The sequence below is a fragment of the Tachypleus tridentatus genome, chromosome 2 (genome assembly GCF_004210375.1).
Source record: "Tachypleus tridentatus isolate NWPU-2018 chromosome 2, ASM421037v1, whole genome shotgun sequence".
Classification (NCBI taxonomy): Eukaryota; Metazoa; Arthropoda; class Merostomata; order Xiphosura; family Limulidae; genus Tachypleus; species Tachypleus tridentatus.
The window spans coordinates 140,582,974-140,601,009 of record NC_134826.1 but is presented as its reverse complement, the minus strand read 5'-3'; the positions used below and the strand labels follow the sequence as shown (position 1 = coordinate 140,601,009).

Here is an 18,036-nt window from a genome sequence, read left to right as displayed (position 1 = left end):
TAGATATATAAACATTTACAGTGTCAATATAATTACTTCTTTCTAACCATAGAATATACTTTAGTATCATAGTTTTGAAAGCTTACAACTTCTTTCAGGGTGACCAAGGATCCCGTGGTTTAATGGGAGAGAAAGGAGACAAGGTATCATATACTTAAACTGTTTTGTCAACTTCTTACTGTTTGTTTCTGTTACGTATTAAATTCTTAACAATTTTATTAAGAAAGGTGATTAATAGAGTTATTTAAATGAGCAACAGGATAACATTTTTTATATTTTATATTCCAGGGTTCACAGGGACCAAGTGGAGAGAAAGGAGATCAGGGTCACAAGGGAGATGTTGGTTTAAAGGGGCCAGATGGAATGCCTGGAATAGAGGGTCCTGAAGGCCCCAAAGTATGTATTAAAGCTTTGAAAGGATTTTTATGGTAAAATTTGCATCATTTATGTTCTTATACAGTTGTGTTAAAAAGTAATGCTATTTTATGAGTAACAAGTATATGCATGGAAAATACTTTATTGATGTCATATAATTATGTTTTTAAATAACAATATGTAAATTTAAAGGGCACAGAAATGTAGAGGTAAAAATATTTACTTTTGTGGGAGGGATATGGTAATTATATTTAGGTTTGAAAGTTGTTTGTCAGTAATGGAATTATTTAATGAATGCTAAATATCTGAGGATGTATAATTATAATTTAACTTTTTAGGGCGTACCACTGAAATAATTAAAAAAAAATGAAATTACCTCAGTAGCTTTTCCATTTTGTAAAACTTGCATTGTTTTGTATTTTTTAAATATATTTTGCAATATATGAAAACCACTGTTGAAATTTAAAACATTACTTAATAGTTTAATTATAGATTCTTTGCAAATTGTTGAACAGTAATTAACAATACAGCTATCTTTCTTCAGTTTGTTTCTTTTCATTAACTGTGCACTGTTGCTTTACTCAGGGAATTGCTGGTCCCCGAGGAGAAATGGGACCACCAGGGCCACCTGGAGAGAAAGTAAGTTTTGGTTTGATACTCATTACAAATCTAATCATTCGTGAGTAGTCTTAATCAAACTTGAGAACACAGCTTAAAACTGAAAGCATAAGCTTGATTTTAAATTATCTGTTTTTTTATGTTTTAATTGTAGAAATATATTCTGTTTAATTTGATAAAACTGTAGTAAATATTCAGTATGATTTGTATTGAAAATGCAGATTGGTTTAGAACATATATTGTTAATTAGTATATTTGACTCAGTTGTTACATTTAGCTTTTTGATATTTTTCAGGGTAAAATGGGAATACCAGGATTTCCTGGTTACCCCGGTTCGCCTGGTATTAAGGTCAGTGTTTCTGCTATTAATGTTTTATGAATGTAGGTTGTATGTTTAATAGCTTTAAAAATTTAATCGATCATGTAGACTTGGCCAATTTGTAGATAATGTTTTTTACTACATATTTTATATCTGTTGTTGACTGAGTGAAGACATTTCAAACTGTAAATGATGGTGAAACTATAAAATCAAGGGACATTGTGAACCCATGTTTTATTTTTGTTTACAATTAACATTTTTCACTTATGTAAACATAGGCTTCTTTGTGCTCAAATCTACTAAACTAAGGAACAAAAACAACAGTGTGAACCAGAGTTTGCAGAAAATGTCATGTCTTTGACATTAAATAGAGTTTTATTTCATAACACTGTTTTTATACTTTTGTACTTTAGTTTTATAGCATCTTCACAAGTGAAGCGTGTTCAGTAAAAGTAACTTTAACACGGTAAAACTTATAAAAACAAAACTGACAGGATAAGTTTTAAAATCCAAAATCTTAAACGTTTTCAGTTCCTACTGGTTAATTTGAAAAAACAACAACTATTTTCTGAGCTGACTAGTATTTCTAATTAAATGTTTATTTTTCTTTGAAGGGTGAGAAAGGCTCTGGAGGAAAACCAGGAAGCAAAGGACAAAAGGGTGAAATTGTAAGTGTTTCAAGTTATTTTAATTTTTGTTTCTTATACTTTTTCTTGCATTTAGTAAATTCTGTTTGAATTTAAAAAGTCGATGAATCAATGAATTGAAGAAAGAATCAGTTGACAATGACAATGATATTATTTGTCGTTTATTAACCAAACTGTGGTGTAACTGGTTCTTGGTCAAAGTGACCAAGTCTGTAAACCTAAAGTAACCACCAATGCAATATGTTTTGTGTATCTTCACAAAACTTGGTAAGATTTCAGTTGACATTAAAAGTCTTTTGTGCATTGAAAATCAGATTTTGTAATTACATATTTTTACTTAGAATGTGAATGTTTGGAATCAAAATTTTGAAATGTTGACTGCTCCAAGTGACTTTCACATTAGATCAGAAATATTTTCTTTATCAGAAAATTGTCAAATTTCATATACATAGCGTCTAAAACCTCTTGAGTATCAATTTTTTTTTACACTGAAGTTTTATATTTTGTTTGTTATTTTCTCTACCTTAACCTTCATGAATCTGAACAGTTTGTTGGATAACAAAATATGAAATGAATCTTAGTTTTCCTTTTTATTTTCCTAGAATGATTTTAAATTGTAACAGGAAGCTACATTTGTTTATCCTAAATAGCTTAAAACCTGTAACAGTATACATTAAATTTTCATTTTTATTTTTCAAGAATGATTTAAAATCATAACAGGGAACTATATTTGCTTGTCCAAAATAGCTTAAAACCTAAAGCAGTATACATTTGTTTCTACGTAAATTTTACTATTTATTGTCTTTGAATCACCACACAAATTTTAAATCACTTGGCAAATATGTAGCTCGTGTTACTGCATTGAATTACATAATGCATGAATTGCATGAATCGTCACCTGACAATGACCAAAGAAGGTCGAAACGTTGTTCGCTCCTCTACGTAAAATATTTTCTCAACCCAAACAAGCCGTTTTACATATATTTTTCTCTACAAGTGGGTTTTTTCGACATTACTGATTGTTATTTCATCATGGCGATTGTAAGAGAAGTGTAAGTCTTTGTGTATTTGTACTTACCTGTTACCATTATGTCTGAACTAGCATACCTTATGCCACTATTAACAGTACATGCACATACAATCGTTAAGAAACTAAGAAATTTAAACCAAAGAATTATCAATAGAAGAAATGACATCTATTTCATCCAACAATGTAGAAAAGAACAACTAACCCCTAATTTTGTAAAGGTAAATCTATAAAAAAAATTTAATAAATACACAAACATTATCCAAAATTTACAGAAAAAAACTACTTAAAGCCATGTTGAACACAAAATACAAAGAACTACATGACTTACAAAAACAAAAAATGAACCTAGACCATCAACTGGCATGCTGCATTAAACTATAGATTTACGGACTTATACAATGAAACATAAACCAAATCAATACTAAGAACGACAGAGACAAAGAGATCTGCCACAACAAAAAACTAGAAAAACTAAGATGCAAACAACAGAAAGGCAACACAACAAACTGTTGACTGACCTCATAATTAACAGATCCAACCGACAATTAAACACAGACAAGATACATCTATTTAACAAAGGACTCAACTTCACAATAGCACCTAGGTACATTCCAACCTTAGAAATCAAAACATGTTTAGAAGATCTAGCCAGGAGACTTGTGATACTTTCTACAGAGAACAAAAACAAGAAAACAACCAACTTAGAAATTTTATTGACATCCAACAGCCAAACTTCCCAGGAAAAATTAAAAATTTATATTTTCCAGAAACACCTAAAAACAACATCTTAAACGATTTTTTCAAAGAATTTTCTCACAAAACCATCAACATAATTTCACAAAAGAGAAAGCTAAAAACAATCTTACAAAAAGAGACATTAATTCCATTAAAAACCTAAAACAAGACAAAAACATAAAAATTCTAAAAGCAGATAAAGGTAACGCTATAGTCATAATGAACATGAATGAATACATCCAGAAAATGAAAAACATTCTATCAGACACGAACAAATTTAAACCAATACACACAAATTCAACAAAGACATATGAGACGCAACTAAACAAATAACTACTAAAAATGAAAAAAGCCAACACAATTTCACAAACATTTTATTCCTACCTACGTAAAACCGACTCACCCACACCACAAATATACGGCATCCCTAAACCTCAAAACCAGATTGTCTATTACGACCAATAATGTCCACATATGAATCGTTTAATTACAATCTTGGTAAATACATAGCATGGGCATTCTCCAAATATGTAACATCAGCCAGCTCATTCATCAAAGACTTTTAATTTCGAGTCTAATTTAAATCAACTTAATCATAAAGCCTTAGTGGCCAGTTTCGATGTTATATCCCTCTTTACAGAAGTTCCAACCATTGAAGCCTGCAAGATAGTTTTAGAATTCTATATCTGAGACCCTAACCCAACTATAGACATTCCCAGTAACCAATTAGCAACCCTCATAGAATTCACCACGATAAAGACAAACTTTATGTTCAACAACCAAAACTGTATACAAACAAATGGCCTTAGCATGGGCAACTCTGTATCACCGGTTCTAGCCAATATCTTTATGACACAAGTTGAAACACAGCATTACATCCACCACTATACTGGTACAGATATGTAGATGACACAGTTGCAGGATTCAGATCTACAGAAAACATACTTAATTTTTTCAATCACATTAACTCTATACATCCCAACATTAACTTCACATGTGAACAGGAAGAAAGCAATCATATATTATTTCTTAACCTCAAAATTACAAGAATCGAAACACAATTTAAAACAGAAATCCATCGAAAATCATCCATACTGGACTATACATTCCTTGGGACTCGGCACATGAAACAAAATAAAAACTCAACATACTAAGAAACCAAATAAACACAGCCATAAAACTATGCTCACCAGATAAAATTAATGATGAATTAGACAAAATAAAACAATACTTCATTACCATCAATAAGTTTCGTCAAAAAACTGTGGAAAAAATTATACTCACACACCTAGACAGAAAGCAAAATCAACCAACAAAATTAAATATATCTCATGAATCAAAAAATCACAAAACCATATACTGCTGTATACCATATATTCCCGACATCAGCAGAAAAATAACCAACATTTGGCAAAAACTAGTAACAAAATATGACATTCCAGTTAATACCAAATTTATTCAAAAACCAGGCACAAAACTGAGGTCTGTACCATATAAAAAGTACACTGACAAACACCACACCAACATTATTTATAAAATACAATGTGATAACTGCCACGACTTCTGTATTGGAGAAACAAGTAGAAAAATGAAAACCAGATTCAAAGAACATAAAAAGTATCTTTCACTCGTTTTCAAACACTGTAAGTCAAATAAAAACAACATAACCATTGAAAACACTCAAATACTAAATAAAGAAACAAACATAAACAAACACAAAATTAAAGAAACCTTACTTATACAGCAACTTAAACCCAAAATAAACCAATACAAAGGAACACCTTTATATCTATATCAAAAATAATATAATAAATAATATAAAATTATATATTCAAACATCTAACACCGCCCTCTACATTCCAACACTCAGTTACACAACTCGTTTCAAATATGTGGTCAGCTTCCAGTCAGTTACCTCTTTCTTTCTTTGTGAACTTGACAATGACCAAAGAATGTCGAAACGTTGTTCGCTCCTCTATGTAAATTATTTTCTAAACCCAAACGAGCCATTTTTACATATGTATTTAACCTAATAAATATCTAATTTTATTAGGTTGAGGAATAATTCGTGAGCGTTTTTAAATAATTTCATTCAAGCATTACATGCAAGACTATACAATACTTCAATGCATGAACACATTACACCCAAAACATTTATTATGATACTTTATTTCATGTAATACCTAGGTATATAGTATGCATTGTTTTAAACGAAATTGCAATAAATTAAATGCGAAAAGTAGATGGTGTCGAAAATGCTCGATTTTGTCCACTTGACAGTCCATTTAATGAGCTGAAAATGAAAGCAAAAATTAAAGACATATGAAAATCAAACACACCATCTATTAGAGCAAAAAATTATTTACCAAATGACATGAAATATTTTGCGAAAGCATTTCATTTATGAATATATTTTTTAACTTGAAAAAACGCTCACGAATTATTCCTCAACCCAATACATCTGAATTACCTTTATAATGATAATTAAATAATTAAATAACACACATGGAAAAAAAAAAATACAGTGTGCATTTCGTTTATCTTTCCATTGACAGCAGATGAAACTTAAACCTACTTTTTCATACTAATGGTATTACCACACTGAATAATTTTTATTTGATTAAATAATGCATTTAAGAACACAGAATAACAGCACAAAATAACTGATGTCTTACAACTACCAGAATTTTGCTGGCTTTCTAACTATGGTATAAGAACCTTTAAAAATTTAGCTGTTTTTTTATGTGAATGTTCTATGAAAAAAATTTGAACTGTAGGTAAAATAGGCAGCTCTTCCTACAGGAAACAATAATCTAATCTGTTATTTGACTAATTATAACTTTGTTGTTTTTTTATTGGTTATAATATGGTATTAAACATTTGAGAAAGCTTTTAGTAATATGTGAAAGATAAGATGTTACATGTGGGTGTGGCAGGAAGGTCTAATTTTATATTCAGTGGCTCCTTAAACAAATAAGGTTGAAGGCTATAAAACTTATTCTTTGTTTGAGTAATATCTATATTATAAAGAGACATTTATGTTAAATTCTGTACTTTCCTGAGGGGTGGTAAATAAATTAAAAAAAGAGGGAAAACCTCAAGATCAAATGTTACAGTTCTTATATTAAGATGAGAATGAGGACTTTAAAAATTATTTCATTGTAAAATTAAGAACTTGAAACCTGTATTGAAATTTGATTTACTACTTTTGCCACCAAAAGTGGATGGAGGTTATGTTTTCACCTGCTCTGTATATGTTTGTCAGTAAAATTTTTCACATACAGCTAAACTGACTTTGATGAAAGTTGGAATATATTTGAACTGCGACCAAACTTAGAAGTGATTAGTTTATGAAGGGTCACCTTTACAGCAAATTCACGAAAACACGAAATATCCCTGTCTGATAGTATTTAGACTGATTTTCACAATATTTATGCCCTATAACTCAGAGAAAAATGGTCATATTATGATGAAACTTGGTAAACTTATGTAGAATGTTATTCCTCATTATTCTACACAAAGATGGTCAGTGTGCATTGATTATGAGGGACATGGAGTCAAATTTTTGTATTTTGTGTGAGAGCTAGTTGTGATCAACATTGAGTGGCATAGGTATAAACTCTACAGAATGACACTATATATAGTTGTCTATGTTTTGATGTCAAGGTTGTTTATATACAATCGTAATAAAGTAGTTTAAGTTTTGAATGTAAGTCTGGTAGGTAATGATGTACACTTTGATGTACTCATGATGAAAGGCCTAAATATTTTATATTCTTCACTTTAGCAACGTTTTTATTATTCTACACTATGGATTAATTCAACTTAAATAACTCTTTTTTCTTTCCCTTTTTGATTTCACTATCAAATTGTGACTTTTATTTTAGAGTTTGATATCTTTTGATCTTGTTGACCAGGAAAAAACAAGACAATAATTTAAAATATGTTGAAATGAATAATTACAAAATGGTGACCTAATATGATGAGAATTGTTAATAAAATGGAAAGATAGTTCCCACTGTATATTTAAATCTGAAGATCACAATTGTCATACAGTATTATAAGTTAATCAGTAAAATAGTAAGGCTCAAATGTTAGCCAGCTAGATTTTTGTACTCTTAAGATTTATCAATAAACATGTAACCAGAGTTTCATTCTTATATTAATATACAGTATGTTTTCATTACTAGTTTGCTAGAAATAATTAAGGAAACCCCAACCAGTGACGAAGCTTGAAGCATATAAGTCACATTTTAGGTTAAATCATTCCATGCTGATGTGATATTTATAAGATTTTTTACTGGTGGTCAATGCAACTGTTAACAGTTATGAGTTTTTATTACTTGCTGTGTGACATTATAATGCTAGCCCCATTTGTTGTGGTTATGAGAGTGATAAATACTTGTTGATGTTAGTCAGTTATGATTAGATGTGATGCTAGCTTCTGTGCAAGTAATGTTAGAATTTACAGTTGCAAAAAAGTATTGTTTTTTTCATATAAACATACCCTCTTATTTTAATATAATATTATTCAGCGTTTGTCAGTTGCCCTTTATGCTGTCAGTTTTCACATAATTCATGGTAAGGAAGACTGTTAAGTATTTTTTGTTCTATTTGTCCTTGTTCCTTTGTCATCTTCTTGACATAATACCTGTTCAGTGGTAGGTCAGGTGATGTGTAGAAGTTATGGCTTCATCTTTGCTTGAATGAGAACGACCAGTCACATGGGTAGCGCTAGTTGCTCAGAGAAATTCAGTGTTATTTGTGAAGCAAGAAAATTTGAATTTAAAGAATCTGGTATGCTGTTTTAGAGAAGTTATTTTAGAGAAATAACATTTGCCATTTCAGAATAGGTGACTTTTGCATGCTGAGTACGAACTATTAGTATTATAATAACGATATTTATTTATGCTTTGCATTGTGTTGTGCCTTTTAATTGGTTTTATACGAACTCTGGTATTTAGAGAAATTCGGATATACTTGACAATAAATATCTTCCAGAATCTGCTGCTATTTAGTAGAACTATTCCATTGCTTTAATGTTAACTCATTGTTACCTGAATGTAACACATATTGATTAAGACACTGATATATGGTAATATGTATATTAAGCTTGCAATACTTTAAGAAATTTTAATCATGTAATATTAACTGCCTAGTACAAAAATTGAAATCTTTTCTTCATATCTTTGTATTGTTTTTCATATCGATTTAAAATGGCTTAATGTTTTTTTTAATGTTTAGTCTCTTTATTTGAAATATTTACCAACTGCCTTTTCATATAATCGGTATAAAGCATGTTGACCATAAGTATAAAAAATACTGTCTACTGTTATGGAAAGTTACAACATAATTATTATTTTGATCACAAGTAATAGACTGTTCATTGATAAAAATCAAAATCAACTCGCTGCTTTATGAAACATTATGTAATAAACAATTTCTTGTCCATGAATGACAGAAGCTTCTAACAATTAGTGTTATGTTAATCACCAAAAAGTCTCTTTTGTGGGTTTGTACAAGTTGAGGTAAATGGCATTTGTTTTTTAAGGTGCAGTTTAGATTATCCTTTCTTTGTCTTTTATATCAGTAGAATTATACATACAATCAATTTGACTAGCTTGTGTTTAGAAACCCAGATTTAATTATATCAATTTGTTTCTTTGTGACATCTGTGTGTGTATGTATGAAGCTACAGTTTACAGTATGGATCACCGTATTCTTGGTAAAGACATTTTTGTTTGTGAATCACGTATATATTATGATTCAGGTTTATACTTTTAAACTTATCTGTATATTTCATTTCCAGGGCCTCTTTGGTCCACCAGGACAACAAGGAGAACCAGGACCTAGAGTATGTTGTAGTTTAAGTGAAATATTTATACTCTGTTAAACATTAAACACTAGTCTTATAAAATATCTCTAAAGTTGGTTTTGAATATTTGATTTGCTATGTTTCTGTCAGTTTTATATAGAACTGTTCTATAAAGTTGATAACTCTCACTTTTTATAGCTTTGTTTTCATAAATTTATTAGTCCTGAATGAAGCACTTACTCAGTTTCTTGCTCAAAAGGTTAAACGTCTCATATTTAGAGTGTACTTCCTCATTTATTTTTGAATGCTCATAAATAGTATTGATCTTCTAAGCATGATCATTAACAAAATGTTTGTTATTAGTTAATTATATCACACGTGCTTAAGAAATTTATGTTAATTTACAATAGAGTTAAGATCAAGTCATCTCTTTGATGTCTGAAGAAAATAATTTTATAACTTATTTTTCTCATGTTCTCTTATTGTGCTGTAATTTGTTAAAGAAAGCATCTTTGCTATAAACATATTTATTCTGTATAGGGAAACAGAGGCCGAAGAGGCAGCCGAGGAAAGCGGGGTCCACGGGGAGGGAAGGTACACAAGTAACTTCTTTTGTCTTGTTTAATATTGTGTAACTATGTTCAGGCTTAATGTATTTTGAACTCATAAATGATTATATCAGCTTTCACATTATTTAATGCATTGTTATACTATCTATATTATAGCAGGAGTATGCAGTACTATAAATAGGGTAACACAGTTTAGAAAGTAAAGATTCTAAACAGTGCCAGCTTCGTGGAGAGGCTTTTTTTTTAGTGAATACATGTTACATATAGAGAGTTATTGCAAAATATAGAAAAAATAAACTTGTATAATTATAATGTAATTATATGATTTGTTCCACATAAATATTGTTCTTTACAAGTCTTAAAGTTTTTGTGTGTTTTAATATTTATAAATGTATTTTTTATTAAAAATCAACAAATTCAGAGAGAACACAACTTAATATATTAATTAAAAAAAAGTATGTGTGTAGTCTTTGAATCATGTTTTACAGTTAGCAGTCGGCCAGAAGGTTTTAGCTTTATGTGCACTGTTTGAATCATGTTTTATGGTTAGCAGTCGGCCAGAAGGTTGTAGCTTTATGTGCACTGTTTGAATCACGTTATACGGTTAGCAGTCAGTCAGAAGGTTTTAGCTTTATGTGCACTGTTTGAATCATGTTCTATGGTTAGCAGTCAGTCAGAAGGTTTTAGCTTAGAATCTCATTTTAATTATATATGTTTTAAAGATGAAAGAATTATGTCTCTAAGAAAACAAGTATGTTTCTTATTGTGATATAGCCACTACCTAAAAAAAGATACTGATATCTTTATTAAAACATTAAAGCTTGTTTGTTTGTAATTAATTACAAAGCTACACAATTTGCTACCTGAGCTCTGTCCACCACAATTATCGAGACCTGGTATCTAGAGGTACAAGTCTGAAGAAATGTTACTTCACCACTGGTGGCTATTAGAAAATTATTCAAATACAGCTTAAATATGAGTTAATATTGCATTATATAAAAATGGGTTAAAAACTTTTGTGTGTTTTTCTCTTTATTTCAGGGTAGTATAGGAGAACCCGGGCCAACAGGTATACAGGGAGAAAGAGGACCCCAAGGTCCAGAAGGACCACGAGGTTTTGCTGGCCTTCGTGGACCTCCAGTAAGATGAAATATATTTTAATATATTTATGGGCATTTATTTTAATAACATAAAAAACATTAAAATATTGTAAAAGCAAAAATAGATGCCAGAACTAAATCTACAACTGTATTATTGATCTATTCATCTTTTATCTATGATACAACTGAACAAAAAATGGGTTTTCAGACTTCCAATTTACTTAACCCTCTCTTCTCTCCATTTTCAGGGACCATCAGGCAAAAATGGACTTCCAGGACAACCTGGAGAACGAGGACCTCCAGTAAGCAAAGCTATTTTTGTTTTCTTCTTAATATAAGAAAAATATTTAATCACTAAACATGCTATGAAGTGTGTATAAAACTGAATTCATTTTGATGAATTTATGCTTCATTCGTAATTTGTTTCATTCATAATTTATGCTTCATTCGTAATTTATGTTTCATTCATAATTTTTGCTACAAGTTATCTTGCCGTAAAATGTATAAATTAATATGTATGCATAGTAGACTTTTCTTTGCATTATAAGTGTTTTCATATACTAGCTTGGTTGTCAGTAGAAATAAGCTTACATACTAAGGAGGTTTATAATAACATAATTTATTTTATTTCGAAGGGAGAACCTGGGCCTCATGGACCACCTGGCCCACCTGGTGTAGTTGGACCACAGGTAAAGTTAGAAAGCTTCAGATTACTGAAATACGTTTTGCTCATCCTTTCTTGTTTATCTCTACATGACTGCTGAAATTCTTTGTTTAGAATTCTAAAATTTATATTATGTATCCATAAATCTACCAAGATGTAATTATGTTTGAATAAAATACCAGTATAATATGTGGATTCTTATAGTGTTAAAATATTTAAAAACAATACCAAAGAAAGTGTCTTTATAACCATTGGCTCATACTTTCTTGCTTCATTCTTCTAAAAAATAAAAATGTAAACTTGGAACACTTTTCTGTTTGATACTTTTATGAATAGTATTTTTAACTTCTTGTCACACTCATTGCACTAGATTCTAGGATATACTTGACCACCATAAATAGTTACTTACTTCTAAACAATGTTCTTAAGTTTTAAGTTTATTTTAAGTTTAAGACAGTTTTTACAAGATTATTCCCGGGAATTGAAGGAAATTTAATTTTGTCAGACTAAACTTAAAAGTAGAGAAGAACACATGGAAAGTAGTAAGTTTTAACAAAGATTAAGAAAAGTATGTTGAATTCCTCTGATGAGACTGTGCTAACAAATTGTGCACGTGTGCACAGAGTAAATATTTTTAATTATATGTTTTTAATTTTTCATTAATTACATGGAAAGTACTAAGTTTTAACAAAAATAGTGCACGTGTGCATAGAGTAGATATTTGTAATTATATGTTTTTAATTTTTAATTAATTATATGGAAAGTAGTAAGTTTTGACAAAGATTAAGAAAAGTATGTTGAATTCCTCTGATGAGACTGTGCTAACAAATTGTGCACGTGCATAGAGTAGATATTTTTAATTATTTGTGTTTATTTTTTAACAATAAACCAGAAGTATGCATCCATTAACTACATCAATCAGTATGCAGGTTTTATACTCTGTACCTTACTGTTTTTGAACGGTATGATTGGTCTGGCATCTTGCACTTTCTGTTCATCATAACTCATTTTTTTATTTTGTATTTATTTAGGGACCAGCAGGGGAGCCAGGCCCTTCTGGGGATACAGGTCTTCCTGGAACTCCAGTATGTTCAGTTATCTTATTTTTAATTTTAGAAATGTTTTTTAAAAGAAAAAAAATCACTTCAGGAGTAGAATAGAAGCCTTATATCTGTCTTCCTACCTCTTGTTAAGAATCAATAGTAATTAATGTTATTTTTCTAGTTTTATACAAACAGTGTAGTGTTTACATATAAAGATAAACCTGTAAATTCATTTTAACATAGATATTTGCTCATAAACAGAGCATGATTTTTGGACTTGATTGAAAATAAATTTTAAATCTTGAATATCCTACAAACCAGACGTGTCACAAATGTTAGTAAAAGAAATAGAGTGAGACCAACTTTTTAATAAAACTTAAGACTTAGTTTAAATGAAACAAATTGTAATTTATGTGAAAGATCTTTAGGAAATACCACACACGATTTTGGAGATAATTTATCCATCTTGAGATCAGTGTAGTAAAATAAGTATTCGAAAATTAAATAAGGTTATTAGAACTTTTTAGATCCCACTTTTAGTTATGCTCGTGATTTTGAATCCCATCTATACTTCTGTTTCTATTTCCGTACTTAACACAGTGACTGTGTTTAAATATATAAAATGACTATACAAACTGTAACAGTTACTCAGTACCTAAGTAATGGTTAATGAATAACAGTTACTCAGTACCTAAGTAATGGTTAATGAATAACAGTTACTCAGTACCTAAGTAATGGTTAATGACTATAAGAACTGTAATGGTTACTTGATACTTAAGTAATAATGACTATAAGAACTGTAATGGTTACTTGATATTTAAGTAATAATTAATGACTATAAGAACTGTAATGGTTACTTGATACTTAAGTAATGGTTAATGACTAAGAACTGTAATGGTTACTTGATACTTAAGTAATGGTTAATGACTATAAGAACTGTAATGGTTACTTGATACTTAAGTAATGGTTAATGACTAAGAACTGTAATGGTTACTTGATACTTAAGTAATGGTTAATGACTATAAGAACTGTAATGGTTACTTGATACTTAAGTAATAATTAATGACTATAAGAACTGTAATGGTTACTTGATACTTAAGTAATGGTTAATGACTATAAGAACTGTAATGGTTACTTGATACTTAATTAATGGTTAATGACTATAAGAACTGTAATGGTTACTTGATACTTAAGTAATGGTTAATGACTATAAGAACTGTAATGGTTACTTGATACTTAAGTAATAATTAATGACTATAAGAACTGTAATGGTTACTTGATACTTAAGTAATAATTAATGACTATAAGAACTGTAATGGTTACTTGATACTTAAGTAATGGTTAATGACTATAAGAACTGTAATGGTTACTTGATACTTAAGTAATGGTTAATGACTATAAGAACTGTAATGGTTACTTGATACGTAAGTAATGGTTGATGACTATAAGAACTGTAATGGTTACTTGATACTTAAGTAATAATTAATGACTATAAGAACTGTAATGGTTACTTGATACTTAAGTAATGGTTAATGACTATAAGAACTGTAATGGTTACTTGATACTTAAGTAATAATTAATGACTATAAGAACTGTAATGGTTACTTGATACATAAGTAATGGTTAATGTCTTTATAAGGACTATAACTATTTCTTGATACCTCATCAGTGGTTAATATATTTAGAAGAATCTAACTGGAATATAATAAATGGATACAGCGTGGTTCTGTTCCTATATATAACAACTGTTATACATCTCCATGTTTAGGGTGTTCCAGGAGAACAAGGTCTTCCTGGAGAGGCTGGTAAAGAAGGACCTCCTGTGAGTGTAGTTTTCATATATTCAAACACAAATTCAGTTATTAAAAAAAAAGGTTTATACTTAGTTATAAAGACTTTCATGTTTAAATGTTTCCTCTTTTGCACAAAAATTAGAAGAAAATTTGATGAGGAAAAGTTAAGATGTGATATTCTGTGTTATTGTTTTAACATGTTTAAGTTAACTGTATGTACACACATATACATTACAGAATACATAACTTGACATACATGTATTAATTCAAATACCCCCAACAGTAAACATCAGAAATAAAACAAAGGGGGTAGGGAATAGAAAATGAACTTCCTTACCTCTGACCATTCTTTCCATTAAAAAAAAATTATGAAGAGATAGGTTTAGTAGGTCTACAAACTCGACACTTTAGTGTGTAACCATTTTTTTATAATTGTGGTCGAGATACTTAATGACTTTTAATATACGAAACCAAAAGAAGGCATATTAACTTTATGAATTGAAATTGTTGGATTTATAACTTGGATCATTGTAATAAAGTTTTTTCTTAATATTTAAGGTAATCTTTTTTTTTTTAATTTGAAATATTAAGTTTACTAAAAGAAATTCATATAGTAATTAAATATTAAGTTTATTGTTTTTCAACACATCATGAAAGATATAAATTTCAGATCATGATTGAGGCTGTCAGAGTCTACAAAGAAATTATTGATATTTTAAAAAATATTTTGCTTTGTTAAGTTCTAAGTGCATTATGCCTGTACTGCTTTAACTATGTGAAAAAAATGTCATTTTAGAGTTTATTATAATGGTATAAGAAAATTAAAGTACAAAACGTTTAGGCTATACAAAGAAAGCGACATTATTCAAGTCTATTATTAAGTAGAATTACAGGCTTCAATAATGTCACATTGTTTAGGCAATAAAAAAGTGACATTATTCAAGTCTGTTATTAAGTGGAATTATAGATTTTTAAACATATTCAAATATAATTTATGGATGTTTCTTGACCTTTCGTTAAGGGTCCACCAGGTCGTCCTGGAGTCAAAGGTCCTCCTGGGCCTCCTGGAGCAGTCGGGGCACCTGGAGAACGAGGATTGATTGGACCTCCTGTAAGTTTTATGTATCATATAGTTCTTGTTACTTTTACTGAAAATCTGTTACCCATTAACTAAAGAAATTGGTATTGTGATTGTAAATTTGTACTCTTTTACACCCATTAGGTTAAAAAATTACAAACACTCAGTGAAGGAAGCTTGCTAATGTGTGATTTCACTTCTAGCTTTTAGAACTGTATCAGTTTTTTTTATAGTAGGCTATCTGAAAAATGCTAGAAAGGACAAAACTTGACATAAAACATGGCAGCCAAGGTTACTTATGATGATTTACCAATCACTTTTATATATAACTGATGACACATGTCTTATAGATGGCATACTGTAATAATGTTCTAAGAAGTTGTAAAGTTTGGTTCATGAATACGGCTCTAATAATCTGTTTCTTTTTGTTGAAAGTCAGTTAACCCTATTAGTATGGGTAGGTCAAAGTAAGCATATCGTAACATTTAAGTGAGTTATATTCCAAATATAATTAATTTATTGTATTTCAATTTATACAGCAACCTCAGCATAAAAATGTAGTTAATCAGTCAAATTTTAATATTACTTAAGTTTCAAGTTCTTAATTTTATAAAGAAATACTTTTAAAAAATCTGTATTTTCCCCTAGTATAGGAAGTTTGATATCTGTTCTATAAACTTCCATCTGAACTTTATTTATCACCCCTTTAAGAAGTTTGGCCTCAATCATGTTTTATAATGTATTCATCAAATAATTACAGTAAGATAATAAAATTGGTTACTTCTGGTGAGTATAGCCTACTGATACACAACGGTCGCGTTACTTTCTTGGCATCTAAAACATTTCTGCTAAACCTCATTTGTAGTTTAGTCATTAGGTGTAAAAACAAACATAAAAGTAGGTATGACTAAAGTTTCATGATTATTTTAATTTTTTGTCATGGACATCAGGGAATTCCTGGATTGAAAGGAGAAGATGGACCTCCTGGACCCCCTGGACCTTTTGTAAGACATGTTCCTTTTGCTCTGTTTTTGTACTAAGCAGTGTATGTAGGTACTAAATCATCTATCTAAGAATTAATTTGATATTTTCTGTCTGCTATAAGTTTCAAGAATTGTGCACAAATGGTAATATTATCAAATCATGTTAGTTTTATTTCTGTGATGTAGGGTAATAATTTGTACGTTTAATATGATACTGATTTTTTGTTACCTACTTCATGGTGGCAAAAATGGAAAAAAAAAGGTTTTGGTGTGAAGCCACTTTGTTTTCACATTTTGGTGATTAAGAAATATCTATACAGTTTATTATTAAAATTAGTACATACACACACACACACACACCATATGAGATACAAATGTAGTTGTTTAAAACATAAAATGTTTGTAAACTTTTTTGTATTGTATAAATCTAGATAAAAATTAAAAATTTTACAATGGAAAGATTTTTCAAACAAATCAAACCTGGCGAAATGCAATGATTTCATGGAACACATAGTGAGATATGTGCAAGTCCATTATATTGATGGTTTGTTTTTTTCTTTTAAATAGGGAGAAAAAGGTACAATGGGCTTTCCAGGGGATCCAGGACCCCCAGGTGAAAAGGTGAACTCTTATTCAAACTATTTTTGCTATTGCATAAGCTGATTTCTGTTTGTGTATTTTCTGTGTGAACTTGGTTAATGTTTAATTATGATGAGAAAATACTGATGTTTTTAAAGAGAGCAGGTGTACTAAAAGCTATAATTTGTTTTAATTACAATTTATTAATGAACTTAAGATGTAATTTGTTTTAAATATCATGAGATCCTAATGTAAAGAGAGATTTTACATTGTTTAGCATGATGGAAAAAACAAACAAACCCAGACTGGGAAGCTGTATTACTTATGGTTCCCATTTTTTGAAATAGTATTCTGGACTACTAAATTTGGGTCAAAAGTACTGTAACATTCCTGTTTTGTTATATCATAGCCTCAGATCTTGTATAACTAATAGTTGTATTCATCACAGGGACGACTTGGGCCTCCCGGACCACCAGGGCCAGCTGGTTCAAAAGGAGATAAGGTTAGAGGCAGAAATATATCATTAATATGTTTTCATGAAATCTGTTATCATGTTATTATTTTATTGTTATTTTTGAAAATTTTATTTCATTGTTTGAAACTTTGTGGTTATGGAGCTATGTTGATGTAGTTGAGAAATGAAATTATTTGAAAATACAGTTTATAAAATTATTTTACATTATTATAT

The 18,036-nt window shown here is 29.7% G+C and overlaps 1 protein-coding gene across 1 annotated transcript in view; it reads left to right on the top strand.

Annotated features, from left to right (window-relative positions):
• Positions 1-18,036, top strand: part of LOC143245245 (uncharacterized) — a 141,558-nt gene that overhangs the window by 88,943 nt on the left and 34,579 nt on the right. The window contains exons 24-39 of the mRNA XM_076491387.1: positions 99-143; positions 289-396; positions 961-1,014; positions 1,289-1,342; positions 1,927-1,980; positions 9,534-9,578; positions 10,080-10,133; positions 11,150-11,248; positions 11,457-11,510; positions 11,844-11,897; positions 12,904-12,957; positions 14,684-14,737; positions 15,730-15,819; positions 16,737-16,790; positions 17,337-17,390; positions 17,797-17,850. Coding sequence (XP_076347502.1) covers positions 99-143; positions 289-396; positions 961-1,014; positions 1,289-1,342; positions 1,927-1,980; positions 9,534-9,578; positions 10,080-10,133; positions 11,150-11,248; positions 11,457-11,510; positions 11,844-11,897; positions 12,904-12,957; positions 14,684-14,737; positions 15,730-15,819; positions 16,737-16,790; positions 17,337-17,390; positions 17,797-17,850 — 981 coding nt within the window. The remainder of the gene's footprint in view (positions 1-98; positions 144-288; positions 397-960; positions 1,015-1,288; positions 1,343-1,926; positions 1,981-9,533; positions 9,579-10,079; positions 10,134-11,149; positions 11,249-11,456; positions 11,511-11,843; positions 11,898-12,903; positions 12,958-14,683; positions 14,738-15,729; positions 15,820-16,736; positions 16,791-17,336; positions 17,391-17,796; positions 17,851-18,036) is intronic.